This window comes from Puntigrus tetrazona, unplaced genomic scaffold (assembly GCF_018831695.1).
Source record: "Puntigrus tetrazona isolate hp1 unplaced genomic scaffold, ASM1883169v1 S000000116, whole genome shotgun sequence".
Lineage (NCBI taxonomy): Eukaryota > Metazoa > Chordata > Actinopteri > Cypriniformes > Cyprinidae > Puntigrus > Puntigrus tetrazona.
The window spans coordinates 1297598-1314357 of NW_025047793.1; the positions used below are offsets into that span (position 1 = coordinate 1297598).

The window sequence follows — 16760 nt, forward strand, 5'->3', positions numbered from 1 at the left end:
TATCATAAAGTATAATTGCATTATTGTAAGGTTACATTTAGGGCTGGGGTAAACAAGCCCTAAACTAACCCAGTCGTGCTCCAGGGGGGAACAATGGGGGTCAGTTTCACCTCAGCCTAACTCTAACACAGTAGTTTTTAATCCTGTTTCTTGAGATCCACTGCTTTGCACATTTTGCATGTCTCCATTATCTGACATGTTTGAGTTCATGGAACTGAAGAATGCACATAAAAATGTACACTCGACAAAAATAAATAAATAAATAAAAAACTCCCACTGCATAGTTTTTTTTCTTTGAATGTGCATCACAAATTTAGATATTCTTTTAAACAATATTGTAACAATATGACAGTTTCGAGAAGCATTCTGATAACCACATTTATTTTTCCCCATTAGTGATACACACAAGCACAACTCATTTCACACATTCCACCTACGTTCACCACACACACACACACACACACACACACACACACACACACACACACACACACACACACACAGAGACCACATTTGCACTGTGACACACAATGATGCTTCTCTTCTGTTATTCTGAACTCTTCTAGATGATAGACTGAAACAACACAAATGTAATAATTGTTCTCTGGTATATAGACTATCTGTCATAAAGGGATAAAGGTCTTCAGTTTATTAATGGGTTTGCGATTTTTTTGTAACATAAGCAACAAAAAACGCCACAACATCTATTTTTCTATGCAATGAAAACTCATTTGATCATCGTACGCAATGACTGAAGGTTAACAAGGTTTAAAACAGCACATTTTTATAAAAAGCCTGTGAACAGTGACTGTGTAAATGAATTCAGAAGCACAAATGTTAACAGGGATCTGATCCTCCCTTTGCTGCTACTGTATCTTTCATTCTTTTAAGGTTTTCCAATAGATGAAGCTCCACTACTCTGACTTACTTCTTGTACTGAACCAGTTTAGAGCAAAAAAAAAATTAAAACCTTTTTTTTTTTTTTTTTTTTTCTTTATTTTGGTTTGAAGTCCAATAATGATATTATGGTTATTTAGTCTGATCTATTATTATATTGTTAACAAACTGGATTAGGTAGACCTATTCATTTATGTTGAACTGCTTTTTTTTGTCATAAAATTCCTCCCCTTTTGAAAAGCTATAAAATGTGCACTGCAACAAGTTACCTCATGAACTTCCTGATCAAAGATGGAGCTACAGATCTCAGTTTTTCTTCTGTTTGTTCTTTTCACTGCAGGTACAGACAAGTAGCTGATTGATTGATTGATTCACAATCGATAAAACAGATTATTAATATTTCTCTTTCACTCTTTCTTTTATTAATAAAGGGCACTCTCTCAGGTGTTTTGAGTGCGGTGGTCCTATGGATATTTCTTGTTCAGATCAAAAAGTAAAAACATGCTCTGCAGAACTTTCTAAGAGCTCAAGTCATACAGCAGTATTACCAGATGAAGTCCATTATGATGTTTTGACATGTATTGTTATAACTGACTTATGAAGGTGCTATTATAATTTAACTCTTCATAGAATAGACTGAATGTGTTATTATTGACTTCTGTTTAGTTGTTTTTTTTTTCTGTCAGGTTGCTATGCTAATACAGTTTGTTAGCATAACAACCTGAGAGATGAAACTAAATAACAGAAATAATACAATTTGTATTAAAAAAAAAAAAATTATGTTGGAAAAAAAGTATTTTCTTTTTTGATTAGAAGGCGTGAGTTTTTTTTATTTTTTATTTTTATTTGCTCCTTTGACATATTTATGAAATAAACTGTCCATCTAAATAAAGTGTATTAATGTGGCCTTTCCTGTTTTTAGGTGTTATTAGGAGTAAAGCATGTTCTACGAGTAAAGACTGTCATAATGGTTCCCAAAACGTTGGCCTTCACAGGACTGTCATGAAGTGCTGCGACACAAACAAGTGTAATGCCCAATATACTCCAGGTATTACACTTTACTGACCGTATGCAAACACATTTTTCTTCTCTATACGTCAACACTTATTTTACTTCCAAAGGACATATTTATTATTATATTTATTATTATATTATTACATTAGAAAATAAAAGAATACTTTTTCTCCTCCTGTAGATCCCAGAACTATGGTCGCTAATGGAAAGAAATGTTACTATTGTGATGAAAAGAGCTGCTCAAACATAATGAGCTGTTCAGGGACTGAAGACGGCTGCATCACTGTAACATTCAAGAATCTGAAGGAACAAGCTTCAAGTCATTACCAGCCAACGGCTTTAAAGGGCTGTATCACTAAAAACATTTGTGATTCAATGGCATTCAAACTAATGGTGTGGAGGACATCTCATGTTGTTTGGGATGCCTATATAATGGTGCTGAGAACATCTCTCGTTCAGAGCGTCTCTCACAGCTTCCTGTTCCTCTTCTGTTCTCTGCTCTCCTTCATCCTGCTGCGCTGAACCCAGACGCTAATGTTTACTCAAACATTAGTTTGCCATTGATCTGCTTATAGTAAATGAGGCAAGTGTGTATTTTAGGGCATGAGAAAATTATTTTTTATAGCTTTTTTTATTCCGTTCCTGATACATGATGAACTTGCGTGTCTCTGTTGTTCTTCTTTTCGTTTTTCTCACCGGAGGTATAAAAAACAGCAAGTATTTAATTCTACATTATCTGGTACACATAGAGAGGTCACTAAATGTCTTTCTCTGTCTTTAAGGACACTCTCTGAAGTGTTACACGTGCTTCCCTGCTCTGGGAGGTGCCTGTGAAGCAAAAGTGGAGACATGTAAAGGTGGATTTTGTCAAAGCATAACAACAGAACAAACAACTGGTAAGTCCAGGATGATGAGAAAATATACAGTCATAGTTTACTGAAAGTAATGCTGTATGGAAATAATTATTTGTTTCATTAATTATATTTTATTTTGCAGGTTCCAGTAAGATGTCGATCACAGTTAAAGGGTGTGCAGCTACATGTGAAGCTGGGACCCAGCAGCTCCCGACCGGGACAGTAACTACCCGCTGCTGTGACACTGACCTCTGCAACGCAGCAGGTATTGACTTTAGATGATCATGTGCTGATCTGCATCTATTTGCAACTATTACAGAAAAAACATAATTGAACATCATTGTTCAAAAAAACTAAATATTAAAATAATTCAATAGTGCAAATTAGAAAAGTATTGCCTGGTTTGTTTTTAAATAGATTAAAATTGAATAATTGATCATCAATACATTTTTTAAAATACTATTATTATTATTATTATTATTATTATTATTATTATTATTATTATTATCGGTAATTACATTATTGTTTTGTTTAGATGGCGTGTATAAGGGAAGCTTCCTCTTGCTGTCGTCTCCTCTTCTCTTCTACTTCCTGTTTCAGTGAGTCCTGCCGTACCGCAGACTCCACATCAACCACGGCAAAAACAGAACAGGATGCACGATTTTATGTAATGGTATGCTTTACTGAATAAAGCTTGTTTGTTGAATTGCTGTTGTTTGGTTACTCATAAACACATCTCTTGGATGAGACATTGGGAAGGTTCACTTTTTCATAGAGGGGCCACATGGTTTAGATTTAGTTTTTTCCCTTCATTATAAAAAACGTTGCTTAAAAACTGCATGTTGTGTTTACTTGTCTTTGATTAATCTTTGATTAATATTTAAATTTGTTTGATGATCTGAAACATGAAAGAGTGACAAACACGCAAAAAAAGAAAACACATGGTTATCCAGTCAAAGTATTGAAATGCTTAGAAACAATATAAATATAAACCATACCAAGACGACTTACAAGATAAGCAGGTTTATTTTCTTAAGTGACATAACCAAACCACAGACACAAGTGTCACAAATCACACACCCCTCACATATAGACCAAACAGCAGATATAACTGAAGTATGTGTTCTGAGAAATCACGTTTGTTTGGGACATTGTACAAATGGTACAGAATTTGGTCGGACAGCAGCAGTATCTCTACTGCCTCCCTTGAGCTGAATTGAAATGCCTTGAAATAGTGATCTGAAAGTATAAAAGTATGGTGACTCGTGAGTTTAACAAGATTAAAGACATTTAATATTTCAAAAAGCTGTTTTGTGTGGACAAAGTTCTCAGGCTGAACTCAAGCACAAACACATGATGCTGAGACAGAATTAATCTTCTCTACAGTTGGACTGAAGTATATCTGCAGTATGTATACGGCAGCATGGACTTTTTCTTGTTGTGCTCGCCTCTTCTAGTGGACTGTGGGAGCCTCAGAGGCTCTACCAAAAGCAGCCAGCTACTATCGTCAGAACTACCCATTCAGTAAGACTGGAAAGCTGGTGAGGTGATTGAACCCTCTTAGGGTGGCAGAAGGTCTGCCGGGGAAACACGGGACTCTGGGGCTATACCATGGAAATACACAGTTGAAGTCCTCTTCACATGGCTCCCAGCCCTCTACTGGTTCTCACAGATTCATCAAGTAGGGGCCTGGCGCCAGACACTCTACTACATCTGGCTGCCGAGAGGATGAGGGGCTTGACAGGGTCTACTCTGGAGAGGTTAACAAGCTGACCCGAAACTGGGCCTCTTAGTGCTTCTAAGAGAGAGAACACAGGAGGAACCAGGTTCCACACAAAGGCTATAAAATCTAGTGAACGTGTTAGGGGTCACCCAGCCCGCAGCCTACATATATTTGCCAGTGAGGTGCTGCGAGCCAATGCCCAGGATGATGTCTTGTTGAGTGGGCCAGTAACCTGAGGGGGCAGAGCATGTCTTGTGCTTGGTAGGCCAGGGTAATAGCGTCCACTATCCAGTGGGCCATTCTCTGCTTGGAGACAGCATTCTCCTTCTGCCGACCTCCGTGACAGACAAAGAGCTGGTCTGAGCTCCTGAAGCTTTGTGTCCGGTCAACGTAGCATCTAGCATAGCAATAGGACAGAGCAAAGCTAGGGCTGGGTCTGCCTCTTGCAGAGACAACGCTTGAAGATTCACTGCCTGATCTCTGAACGGAGTTGTGGAAACCTTGGGCACTTAGCTGGGCCTCGGCCAACAAGACAAGAAGATTTGATTTTTCTATTTCAGAAAACCACTGCAAGATACATGATTTATTTTTTTTCTACACAGTGATACCCACACAAACACCATAACCACATTTTCACTGCAACACACAACACACACTGATATATGGCAGACTGTAAAAATAAAACTTTAAAAACTGTTGTCTGAAATACTAATCAACATTCAGGGTGTAATAAAGATAAACAGATCTCATAACAACAAAAACACAACAAATACTTCCTTGTCATTATGCATTGAAAAACTGCACAGACGTTTGGCACCTGAGCTACAATTTATAGGACATGTTTCTCAATACTGAGGTCTCAACGTGTGTTAAAGGCTTTTTCACACAGGATGTGCAATGCGGTGTACTGTGAAACGCTCAATAGTATGAACCGCATGAGAGCAAAACTACAAATACTTAACATACAGCGTTAACTTACCTACAACTGCTGATTCAGATTGATGACAGAATGACAGAATTGACCATTTCTTATCATTTACCAAAATAGCATTTGCAGTCCTTTGTATTGTGATGGGTTAATAAAAAAAAAACATATTCCATAAAATTATTAGTTTGATAGTTGATATAAGTCCAAGACACACATCTCAATGCAGTAAATTGCAGCTTGTCTACTGCAAATACAAACTAGCACCATCTGTCAGTCTGTATCACAACACTGTTTATCAGGTTTATTCATCACACGGTTTGTACTGTCATTTTAAAATGCTATGCATATGAAATGCCATCAGATGACTCCACACATTCACCAAAAGTGAAAAAATGTTGTGCTTCCTTCTCCTTACCTGATCTTTTACTCTTTGCCTACCTATATATATTCTTCAAGGCCCACACTCCACCCAGTGGTCAAAAAACATAATTACAACAGACATAATGTCTCTTGCAATGTTTTTCTGAACATTAAAGCACGTCAGCACATTCGGTTCCACCAAATAATGATCTTTAAAACAGCATCTTTAAAAAACAAGACTGGCAGCTCACTGCAGTATGTTACAAGCTGGCATTACAGTACAACATTATTCCTATATTCTGTGCGACATAGATATTATTGTGCTCTACACCCAACTTAAAAAGAACAATTACATTTACATTTACATTTAGCAGACACTTTTATCCAAAGCGACGTACAAATGAGGTAGGAAATAGAAGCAATTAATGTCAACAAAAGGGCAGTCTCTGAGTGGGGTCTTGGCTTACCTAACGCAGACACGAGGCTTTTTTTTATTTTTTTTTTTTATTTTTATAAACAAGAAAAGGATAAGAAAGAGTAGGAGAAGAAGAAGAAAGTGCTATCGATGTTGGGTCAAGTGTAGATGAAAAAGATGAGTTTTGAGTTTGTTTTTGAAGATTGCTAGTGACTCTGCTGCCCTAGTGGTAACGGGCAGATCGTTCCACCAGCGAGAAACAGACCAGGTGAAGGTGCGCAAGAGTGATTTTGCACCTTTTTGTGAAGGCACTGCAAGACGCCTTTCGTTTGCAGAGCGTAGGCACCTGGAGGGAACATATGATTCAATTAATGAGTGTAAGTACGAGGGAGCGGAGCCTGTGATTGTCCTGTAGGCCAGCATCAGGGATTTGAATTTGATGCGGGCATCTATAGGAAGCCAGTGTAAACTAATAAAGAGGGGCGTGACGTGGGCCCTCCTTGGTTCGTTGAAGACCACCCTAGCCGCTGCATTCTGGACCATCTGAAGAGGTCTGGTTGTAGAGGCTGGGAGGCCAGCAAGGAGGGCGTTGCAGTAATCCAGTCTACTCAGGACTAGTGCCTGGACGAGGATCTGTGTAGCGTGTTCTGATAAGTATGGTCTGATTTTCCTGATGTTGTACAGCACAAACCTACAAGATCGAGCAGTTTTTAAAAATGTGCTCAGTGAAAGTTAGCTGGTCGTCAATGATCACTCCAAGGTTCCTAGCTGACCTAGACGAGGATACAGTAGCCGAGCCTAGCTGAATGGATAGGTTGTGTTGTATGTTGGGATCGGCCGAAAAAACGAGGAGCTCTGTTTTTGTGAGGTTTAACTGCAGGTGATGATCCTTCATCCAGACTGAGATGTCGTTTAGGCACGCAGAAATACGTGCAGAAACAGTGGGATCGTCTGGTTGAAAGGAGAGATGGAGTTGAGTGTCGTCAGCGTAGCAGTGATATGAGAAGCCATGTTTCAGAATGACAGAACCCAGTGATGTCATGTAGATGGAAAAAAGCAGTGGCCCAAGTACTGAGCCCTGAGGCACTCCAGTAGTGAGGTGATGAGACTCAAGTCAAGTCAAGTCAAATCACGTTTATTTGTCACATACACAGACATACGTAGTACGACGTGTAGCAAGATGCTTTGGCCATCATCCCATCCACATACAGATACAAGATGGGGGTAGACATGACGGGATGACAGAAATAAAGTAGTACAGCATTACATGAGGAGAGGTGAGGCGAGAAAAAAAGCCAACCCAGACTGTGCTCCTAAAGGAACACAGTGTGGTAACAGGAAAAAAACACCTCAGCAATAGAAGCACATAGTTTAGACAATTTGACAACATGTAGGACAAGATAAGTCTGGGTTTGTTGGGGTCCTCCACTGGCGAGCAGCCATCCTTCTCTGGCAGCCGTCGATGCATTGCTTGATCCAGACCCGTCTGCCAGGCAGGCGGAAAGGTGGGGGTGAGGAGTGAGAGAGCGTCTTCACTGCCGTGATCTGCCGGGGGAGTTGTTTTTCCAGCAGTGGCCTTGGCCGACTCTGAGACATCGCCCCTCCATGATACCCTGAAAGACCTACCAGAGCGTAGGACTCAAACCACCGAAGGGCTGTTCCAGAGACACCCATCTGCCTGAGGGTTGATAGGAGAATGTTATGGTTTACAGTGTCAAAAGCAGCAGACAGGTCCAACAGGATGAGCACTGAAGATTTTGATTCTGCTCTTGACCGTCTCAGTGCCTCAATGACAGATAGAAGTTTCTGTGGAGTGGCCGCTTCTGAAACCTGATTGGTTACTGTCCAGGAGATTGTTTTGTGAGAGATGGGAGGAGAGTTGGTTAAAGACAACACGCTCTAGAGTCTTAGCCATGAATGGGAGGAGAGACACAGGTCTGTAATTTTCAATAAGCGCAGGGTCAAGTGTGGCTTTTTTAAGGAGAGGGGCAACACGAGCCTCCTTAAAAGCTGAGGGAAATGTACCAGTGTGAATAGAGTTGTTGATAATGTGGGTGAGTGCAGGGAGGACAGAGGGGGTGATAGCCTGAAAGATGTTAGTACAATAATATAAAAAATGAATTCCTCAACATAATGTAAGCATAACACTATCTACAGCCTGTTTCTCCCACAGAAACAAACAAAATGCTAAAAAATTATGATTATTTACCCACCACTGTAAATATTAGCTTACCGTATTTGCTTTCCATAATCAATTATGTGCTTAAAAATGTGATCAGTAACTCACTCGCTGTTTTATAGGTCTTAAGTTTTTGTTGCCTACAAACAGATAAAAAATCTGATCTGACGGGGCCAGTGCACTAACTGTATTAAAATATTGCAATCTTGTAATTTATCCATAATTAATTATTTCAATGAACACATGAACCTGACGACCCTAATCCCAAGCTTTCATATGTAAACTGAAGTCTAACTGTAAAGTTCACAGGTTTATACAGTAAACATGTCCTAATCTAAAACAAACTAATATGATGCTGCTATAATGAATTTTGAGCAGCAGTTTGTGTGTAAAGGGATATATAGTTAATGTACTTACCCTCATGACACTCCAAACCAATACTTTCTTTCTGCTAGCAGTGTTACCTGTTCAAAAGGAAAAAGTCATTTTAACAAGCTCTTTTATGCATTCGTTTTTTGCATAGCCTATATGAACTTGTGAAATATGGTTCTATATCATATATAAGAAATGTATGTATTATGCCTAAAAATCTGGCCCTTTTTAAGTGAATTTCTTTCGCATTGCAACGTAGACAAATGTGGAGCGAGTATTATGATAAAAGGTTATTTCATGTCTTGAGATTATTGCTGACTGGCTCCTTTAGACCTATCTATTCTTCTGTTAAGACCCTCCCTGTCTGATAAGCTTTAAGCACTGAAACAGTTATGTCATTCTCCTCTTGATCAAAGATGGTCTTGATCTTCGCCGCAGGTACAAAGACAAATAAGATTTATAATTTTATTGAGCATGCAGATCACTGATGTCTCTCTCTGTTTCTCAGCTGTTATCATTGCAGGATTCAAAGTGGAATAAGATGTGTGTATAAGATATAGTGTAAGATGTGTGTATATATATAGTGGAATAAGATGTGTATATATATATATATATATATATATATATATATATATATATATATATATATATAATTATAGTAACATGTAATGTAAGAATCATGATTCAAGCGATTATTTTGTTTTAAATATGATACAAATCACATATACCAATCACTAACATTTATTTTCTTTTCATTAGCAAATGTTAGTGAATAGATTCTATAAGGCATAGCCTCTAAATCTACGTGTGATTTTGCCCCAGTTTCCTTTATGACTTTCATTGATGTTGTCAGGGTAACCTGTGTCACCCAGAATGTCACCCAGACACTCTATTCTTCTTTATGTATTATATTGTATTGCAATATGTGTTGTTAAAAACACCACTCAACTAACATTGCCAAGAGTGTCACCCAGAGATTCCTCTTTTTATTACTTAAGTAAACAAGCAATAATAAAAAGAAAGAAGCTAAGTTCAAGCAGTAGGATAAACTGAGACAAGGTTGCTATTGTCTGCTGTTGGTTAGAATAGAAAAAAAATAAATAGTGGGGCTGAAACAGTTTTGAATGCATTGTTTGCTTTTGCTAATTTGTGTGGAGGTGGCTTTGTGTTTAGAGTTATGGTAACTTTCCAAAGATTCAGCAAACATATTTAACCATTTGGGGGGAATAAAATGTACTTGTTTTAATGACTTCTGCGCAATTTTCCATGTGAAATGTTTTATTTGATAATCTGCAAATGATAAATTCTTTAGGTGTCATCTAGTAAGGCTAACCAATCAAATGTTTGAATTGCTTAGAAACAATATGCCTATAATCCACAACTGCTAATATTTACATTTAAGATATTAAACTTTCAATAAGGCAGTTGTCCTCAAATGGCTTACAAGACAAACATAACAGACCAAACATAGTCTGCATGTATATGAACACCTCAACCAGCATTCATTCAGCTTATTGAAGTGCGCATGTGTGATGACACGAACACATCCTTCCTGTATATTTAAGCACATCCAAGTTTTAATAAAAATATTAATTATTATTGTGCATGTTAGCTCATTGAAATAACAATAACAGATACAACATTAGACTTTAATAATGTCAACGAGAAGTGTTTATTAGACGGGGAGGACATGGTCTTAAAATAAAAATAAATAATTCAACATGACAGCAGGGGTCACTCATACTTCATTAAATGAATAACTGAAATTTAGTTTTGTCAAAATACATAATGCACGGAACAGTTTTAATGCTGTTTTCTTGATTATTTATGTTGCTAAGGTTGTTGCTCAGTGATACACATCTGGACTTTCTTAAAATATTCACACATTTTTAAGGTGAAACTAATCCTAAAGTGACTAAAAATTGTACTGTTAAAAAATGTATGTTACTACATCTCCTCATTTGGGTTTAATAAAGGTATAAGAAGCTGTAGGCTTTTTAATGTAGCTTAATGTAATTAAGCTGAATTACATTAAGCTGTGTGACAATATGTTTGACATCAGAGCTTCTCATACACTATAGCCTATTGTCAAAAGTATTGGGTCTTATTATTATTATTATATACTAATATCCACGAGTACAAATCTTAATGTTTAGGCATATAATGATATTCTAGGGAGTTGTGTGCTTCTGATTTTATAGCATCAGTTTGGATGTCTCTATGTATAAAGCTAGGATCAAAAGAAATGATTGATTGAGTCAGAGTGGAAGAACCTAAAAGGTCTGCATGAAGCAAAGTCCTAAACACGGCTGAACACCTCTGGTGTGATTTTAAATGCAGACTGTGAGACAAAAACGAAAACAATGACTTATGCCAATGACATATGGGAACAGTGACTTTAGACATTTCTAAAATTTTGCAAAGGTGATGGAAATACAATTTTTTACCTGCATGAATTATGTTTCCGTCATTGAAAAAGGCACTTCCAAAAATTTGGCGACAGTTGTCCCAATAATTTATGTACAAGTCATTGGTGTTTGGTGATGATGTCTGCATGCAAGTTTAGATCTGCAATCAGCTTAACAAAGGGAGTATTCTCGGTAAGATTTTTTTTTTTCATGAAATATTACAGAGATTATATAGCATAAAGCCTATGGATATTTTGTCATGGGTTCCAGCACGGCGGAGTGAAAGGAAATGAGGAAGCTGATAAAAAAAGAAGACATTAAATGTTCCTGATATCAACAGGATGATTGGTTTTGAAAAGAAAAAGATGTGGCAGAGCATATGGAACAAAACAATTTGGGGAAACAATTGTATAGTACAAAAAAATGAGTGGAAAGAAGAAGAAGAAAGTCACAATCACAAGGTTGTGGAGTGATCATAAAACTCTACAAAGTTAAGAAGATAAGGCAGCCCAGAATGGATAATTTCAATACATGTGGAATCCCAGAAACAGTATAATCACAAATTGTTAAAATATACGGCACACAATAGAAAATTATTACGTTTTCGATAATGGGGTGTCCTCACCCTCATGTTGACCCACACCGGATTTCTTTTCTACATTTTATTTTTATTGCATAAATTTGCAACACTTACACAGTTATACTTCTTAAGTTTATTTATTCACATTGCAGGGCAGACTAGTAATGTGTGAAGTATTATAACAAACTGGTATTTTATGTCTTGACATTATTGCTGACTTGCTTATTTACCCATCCTCTGTTTGCTCTTGTTAAACCATCATTTTCTCATGAAGACCCTCCCCTTCTGATGTACTATGAAACAGCCTCTGAGACACCTCATCTCATTCAGCTCCTGACCAGAGATGGATCTACAGATCTCAGTTTTTCTTCTGTTCAGTCTTTTCACTGCAGGTACAGTAAAGACGAATAGTGTTTGTGATGCTATCAAGTATGAATGCAGATCACTAACATCTCTCTCTGTTTTATCACTAAAGGACACTCTCTCAGTTGTTATCATTGCTGGAATAATAACGGCTCTTGTGTCGATCAAAATGTAATAACTTGTCCCAGTGGATTTTCCGAGTGCCTGAGTGTATATGTATATAAAGTTGGTAAGGAATTTACAATTCTTTTTATTTTCTCTCAGTCACATCATCAGATTGTTTGTTTTTAAAAGTCACTGCTCCTTTCTACTTTGACGTATTGGCATAAAAATGATTGAACAGTTGAACAGGTCTTTTCTGTTTTATTTATATTTGTAGGTGAAACAACTTTTAAACAGAAATTTAAAAATTGTACAGCTGACTGTAAAAGTGGGTCCATGAACTTGGGCTTCATAAAGACATCTTCTTCTTGCTGTAACACTGACCTCTGTAACCAAATCGATCCAGGTATTGTAATTTACAAACAATATACAAATGAATCATTTCACTCGCATATAACATTCACTATATATATGAATTAAAATGAAGAGTTGATTTGCTATAAGAAACTGATTAAATGTCATATTTTGCATGAAAAAGATAAATACACAACTGTTCTTCTCCTGTAGATCCCAACATTAACATTCCCAATGGAAATAAATGTTACTATTGTGATTATCAGAATTGTTCAAGAACAGTGAGCTGTTTCGGGATTGAAGACCACTGCTTTACATTAGGTAAGAAACCAGAAAATGAATAAGATGTAAATAATAACAGCGTGTTGCATATACCAATTGCATGCTTAGACTAACTAATTATCTGTTTTCTTTCTTTTCAGCAAGAAATTTCAGCCAAGAGCTTCTAAAGGGCTGTGTCTCTGAAAGTTATTGCGATGCCCTAGCATCTATTCACGGTGAGGGCTTCTCATGTTGTGAGGGAAGCCTGTGTAATGATGCTCAGAGCACCAGCACAAACAACACACATAACATTGTTCAAAGTGTCAACCAGAGCGTCCTGTTCCTCTGCTGTTCTCTGTCTTTCATCCTCTTGTTGAATTAAAAAGCTCAATAACTCAGTTAGTTGCAACATGTTTTCTTGTTCGGAACAGCTGCAAAATGATGCAACATAATTTAGCATAATTTATGAGCGTGTGGCAGTAGATGGCCATTTGTTTTAGCCAAGGTCACTAAACTGCATTGTTTTAGCATGTTCTCATGTCATTAACGTGAGAAAAATGAATTTCATTAAAAACTTCAACGTGTAAGACAATTTAGCATAAGTTATGAGGAGGTGGCAGTAGATGCGGTCAATGCAGTTTTTTTTTCTCTCAGAATTACTTTGCATTCATGTTGTCATTGTTAATAATCAGGCTCATTTATTATTATTATTTATAGGACGATAAATATGAATAAAAACAATGCTGCTCTGCTCAGGATTGTACATCCTGAATTCCACAAATGTTGGGATGTTTTTTTTAAACGAAATCTAATCTAAATTCATCTTATTTGATTTACTCAACCCCTCAAGGGGACTAAAATCAGAGGACGAACTTCTCCACCAGACCCCTAGAACCTGCTTACACCAGATCTAGACCCTCTGAAACTAAGCGTGATTTCACCAAATACCAAGTAATTTTAATCAACCAGTCAGATTTATTTTTGGACAGTAATGTTGATCCAGGTCCCTTTTAACGTGTACTCACATGTGCTTTTGAATGGTCTTAATCAGCTTTTGTTTTTGAATTTTTTGTTTATTAATTTGTTTTTTTAATCGTGCCTAAATGTGCACTAGAAATGAAACTGAACTTGAACTTATACTAGTTTACTTCTATTCAAATTTAGTTTATTGAATCATGTCATTTGAAATTCTTTATTCACAATACATAACAAAACAAATGTTATTGAATTAAATGTTATGCAGTGTTATCTGTCTATATATGGGACATTTCTGCTGCATTGATAAATGAATATTATATTAGAGCATGTATTTAAAACTTGTCTTTCTGCGTCGGAACTGCTACAAAATGTTATAACAGTCATTTAAATAATGTTTAAAACTGCATTTAGCATCATTTACCAGCAGGTAGAAGCAGATTGTTTTGTACACTAGAAAAACACCTTACATTAACATTGAACTTTACTTATTGAACAGCTTGTCTTGATTGCTAATGCAAAATAACTGATTCATGTGGCTCAAGTTATCGAAAGAAAGACATGTCCGCTTTTCCCACGTTTTAACACACATTCAAATTTTCTCATTGTTTTCTGCACAAGAACAGCATACTTTTAAATCTTGCTCTGTACAACATACACACACCACATCTAACTCAAATATCACACATTTAACCATGTTGAAAGAATGAAATCAAAAATCATGCTTCGCTGATTAAATATAACTCACTTTAGTTCAATATATTCTTGTGCATGGAATGAGCATAAGAAAAGCTTGTAGCATACTCCCTCAAACTCATAACTGTTAAGTTCTTAAATGTCCAGTATTTGTACAAAACTAAATTGACTTTCTAGGGGAGGCAGAGGAAGTCTTTTGTGAAAATATTAGCAGTACAGTTTGTTGAACTTTTAACTTCTAGTGCTTCCCATCTACTGTAAGATTGACCCAACCAGAGGGGTGCGTCTCTCAGCCCCCCAGAGGGCTAGAGACTCGTGGCTGACAGCTTTTGATGGGTCTCTGTGAGACCCGCTAGTGCACAGAGTTTTGGGATCAAGATGTGGTTTCTTAATAAGAGGCTTAAAGCCAGGATTCAAGCCAGTTTGAATGTATTGGGAACATATCCTAATGACAATGATGAATTAATAATGTTCAAAATAGGATCTATGACTTCTGGAAGCAAATCTTTTAATAGTTTAGATGGAATAGGGTCTAACATACATGTTGCTGGTTTAGAGGATTTAACAAGTTTGTACAAGTCTTCTTCTCCTATAATAGAGAAAGTGTGTAATTTTTCCTCATCAGGTCTAAAGCTCACTATCTGATGTGAAACTGTAGTTGACGGCTGCATAGTTACAATTTTATCTCTGATGGTATCAATCTTAGAAGTAAAGAAATTCATGTCAAGTCATTGCTGTTATACTCTTGGGGAATATTAGCACCTGTTGACGTTTAACTTTTCGTTACTTTAGTTACTGTACTGCATAAATACCAGGGGTTGTGTTTGTTTTCTTCTAAAAGAGATGAAAAATAATCAGATCTTGCAATTTTTAATGCTTTTCTGTATGACAGGTACCTGTGCTCCATTTTCCGGGCTGCTCTCTTTAGGGTGCGTGTGTTGTCATTATACCATGGAGTCAGATTGTTTTCTTTCATCTTTCTTCAAGTGCAAAGGAGCAACTGTATCTAAAGCACTAGAAAAGAAAAGCACCCTGCATTTATCACACGTGAATCCCTGATCGCTAACAGAGAAGGATAAGCTATACATGTGGCAGGTGGTGCAAGTGACGATGCAAGGAGAAGCCATTTACTCACCGTAAGTTATGAAGGATTCACTTACCGCTCTTGTTTTGATGAGCTTGTGAAAGCGAAACGAACGAGGCGAGGAACAAATGAACAGGAGCGGAAAGAAGCCAATAATAGGCGCGAAAACGCGGGTGGGAACGAAATTGAATCGAGTACTAACTCAACACCGAGTTTTAGATTAAAGCGACCGAACTAACAACAGTCGAATTAGTTAGATTAGTTTGATAGATATTATCAGCGGTATGTAGACAACTAAATTATATTTGATAGCTAGAGAAGAGGTGATAAATTGAAGAGCGAAGCTACACGGAGCTACCAACCTCTCAGCAGACAGGAGCAATCGAGTCTGGAGCTTTATATCCTTATCAGAGGGCTGGGCGTTTAAACCTGAGCACTGCACGGATTCAAGCCAAGCTCCACAGCGTGCGCCACAGGAGACGACGTTCGAACGTTATTCTGTAGTCTATTCCAAACACACTTCATGATGGCGTCGCAGATCGAGCATTTAAATTTCCTTCACATTGATGGGATTCAAATTGGGCCAATTGTCCAGCAAAGACAACGATCCAAGCGCAAAAAAACAAACCAAAAAAAAAAAAAAAAAAAACACTGCTCAAATCATTCAGCCCCGTTTCAAAGCGAACGTGCTCTGCCTGAGCTTCGTCTGCAAAACGTGCTGAGTCACATTTAACCAGGCAAAACACAGCAAAGGCGCGTGCACATGAAGATTGCTTTTATCCACTACCTTAACAGCTCTATGAAGCCTAGCGATTGAACTCTGTCTGTACACTGCCTCTGTGTGTGTATGTAGATTAAAGCGAAAGATGCCAGTGGTGGCCGTTTTACAGGCAATGAAGTGTTTGGTATGGTTTGATACTCGGATTTTGCTGGATAAACTTTGTGTAAAGTGTCCCATTGTGATTCAAAACCTTTGTGAAGCCATCAATAAATCTTGGATTTATCCACACAAACCTGATTCAGGGATGTTTATCTGAAGGAGTGACCTCTGTTACATATGTTTAATAATTATTTTTGACTGAAATGTTTGTCAAATCTTTAACCAGACTGTTTGCTAATAGAGTGATTTGGTTCATTTTAAGTTTGTTCATGTGTATTTTTAGATATTAAATATTACATTAAAGAAGGTCCACGG

At 37.3% G+C, this 16760-nt stretch overlaps 2 protein-coding genes and 1 long non-coding RNA gene across 3 annotated transcripts; 2 read left to right on the forward strand and 1 right to left on the reverse strand.

The window, feature by feature from the left end:
- The first annotated feature begins 2476 nt into the window (after positions 1-2476).
- On the forward strand, positions 2477-3464 carry LOC122332583 (prostate stem cell antigen). The gene is made up of 4 exons (XM_043229919.1): positions 2477-2612; positions 2694-2807; positions 2908-3030; positions 3301-3464. Exons 1-4 carry the CDS (start codon positions 2561-2563, stop codon positions 3366-3368), a joined length of 357 nt encoding a protein of 118 aa, XP_043085854.1. The 5' UTR covers positions 2477-2560; the 3' UTR covers positions 3369-3464.
- A 5979-nt stretch (positions 3465-9443) lies between these two features.
- On the forward strand, positions 9444-15029 carry LOC122332534 (phospholipase A2 inhibitor and Ly6/PLAUR domain-containing protein-like). Its single transcript, XM_043229855.1, has 5 exons — positions 9444-12122; positions 12206-12322; positions 12473-12601; positions 12763-12870; positions 12972-15029. The coding sequence occupies exons 1-5, from the start codon at positions 12074-12076 to the stop codon at positions 13190-13192; spliced, it is 624 nt and encodes a 207-aa protein (XP_043085790.1). The 5' UTR covers positions 9444-12073; the 3' UTR covers positions 13193-15029.
- LOC122332535 lies at positions 12437-15436 on the reverse strand. Its single transcript, XR_006248498.1, has 2 exons — positions 15378-15436; positions 12437-12581 (listed from the first exon to the last, which is right to left on the reverse strand). It is a non-coding gene; the product is annotated as an uncharacterized LOC122332535 (long non-coding RNA).
- Between the last annotated feature and the right edge of the window lie 1324 nt (positions 15437-16760).

Excerpts from the sequence above, each read along its gene's own strand:
- LOC122332583 (XM_043229919.1), top strand. The coding sequence starts at position 2,561 with ATGATGAACTTGCGTGTCTCTGTTGTTCTTCTTTTCGTTTTTCTCACC. Across the intron at positions 2,808-2,907 it reads AACAACAGAACAAACAACTG|GTTCCAGTAAGATGTCGATC; the intron begins GTAAGTCCAGGA and ends TTTATTTTGCAG. Across the intron at positions 3,031-3,300 it reads TGACCTCTGCAACGCAGCAG|ATGGCGTGTATAAGGGAAGC; the intron begins GTATTGACTTTA and ends TGTTTTGTTTAG.
- LOC122332534 (XM_043229855.1), top strand. The coding sequence starts at position 12,074 with ATGGATCTACAGATCTCAGTTTTTCTTCTGTTCAGTCTTTTCACTGCA. Across the intron at positions 12,323-12,472 it reads TGTATATGTATATAAAGTTG|GTGAAACAACTTTTAAACAG; the intron begins GTAAGGAATTTA and ends TTATATTTGTAG. Across the intron at positions 12,871-12,971 it reads AGACCACTGCTTTACATTAG|CAAGAAATTTCAGCCAAGAG; the intron begins GTAAGAAACCAG and ends CTTTCTTTTCAG.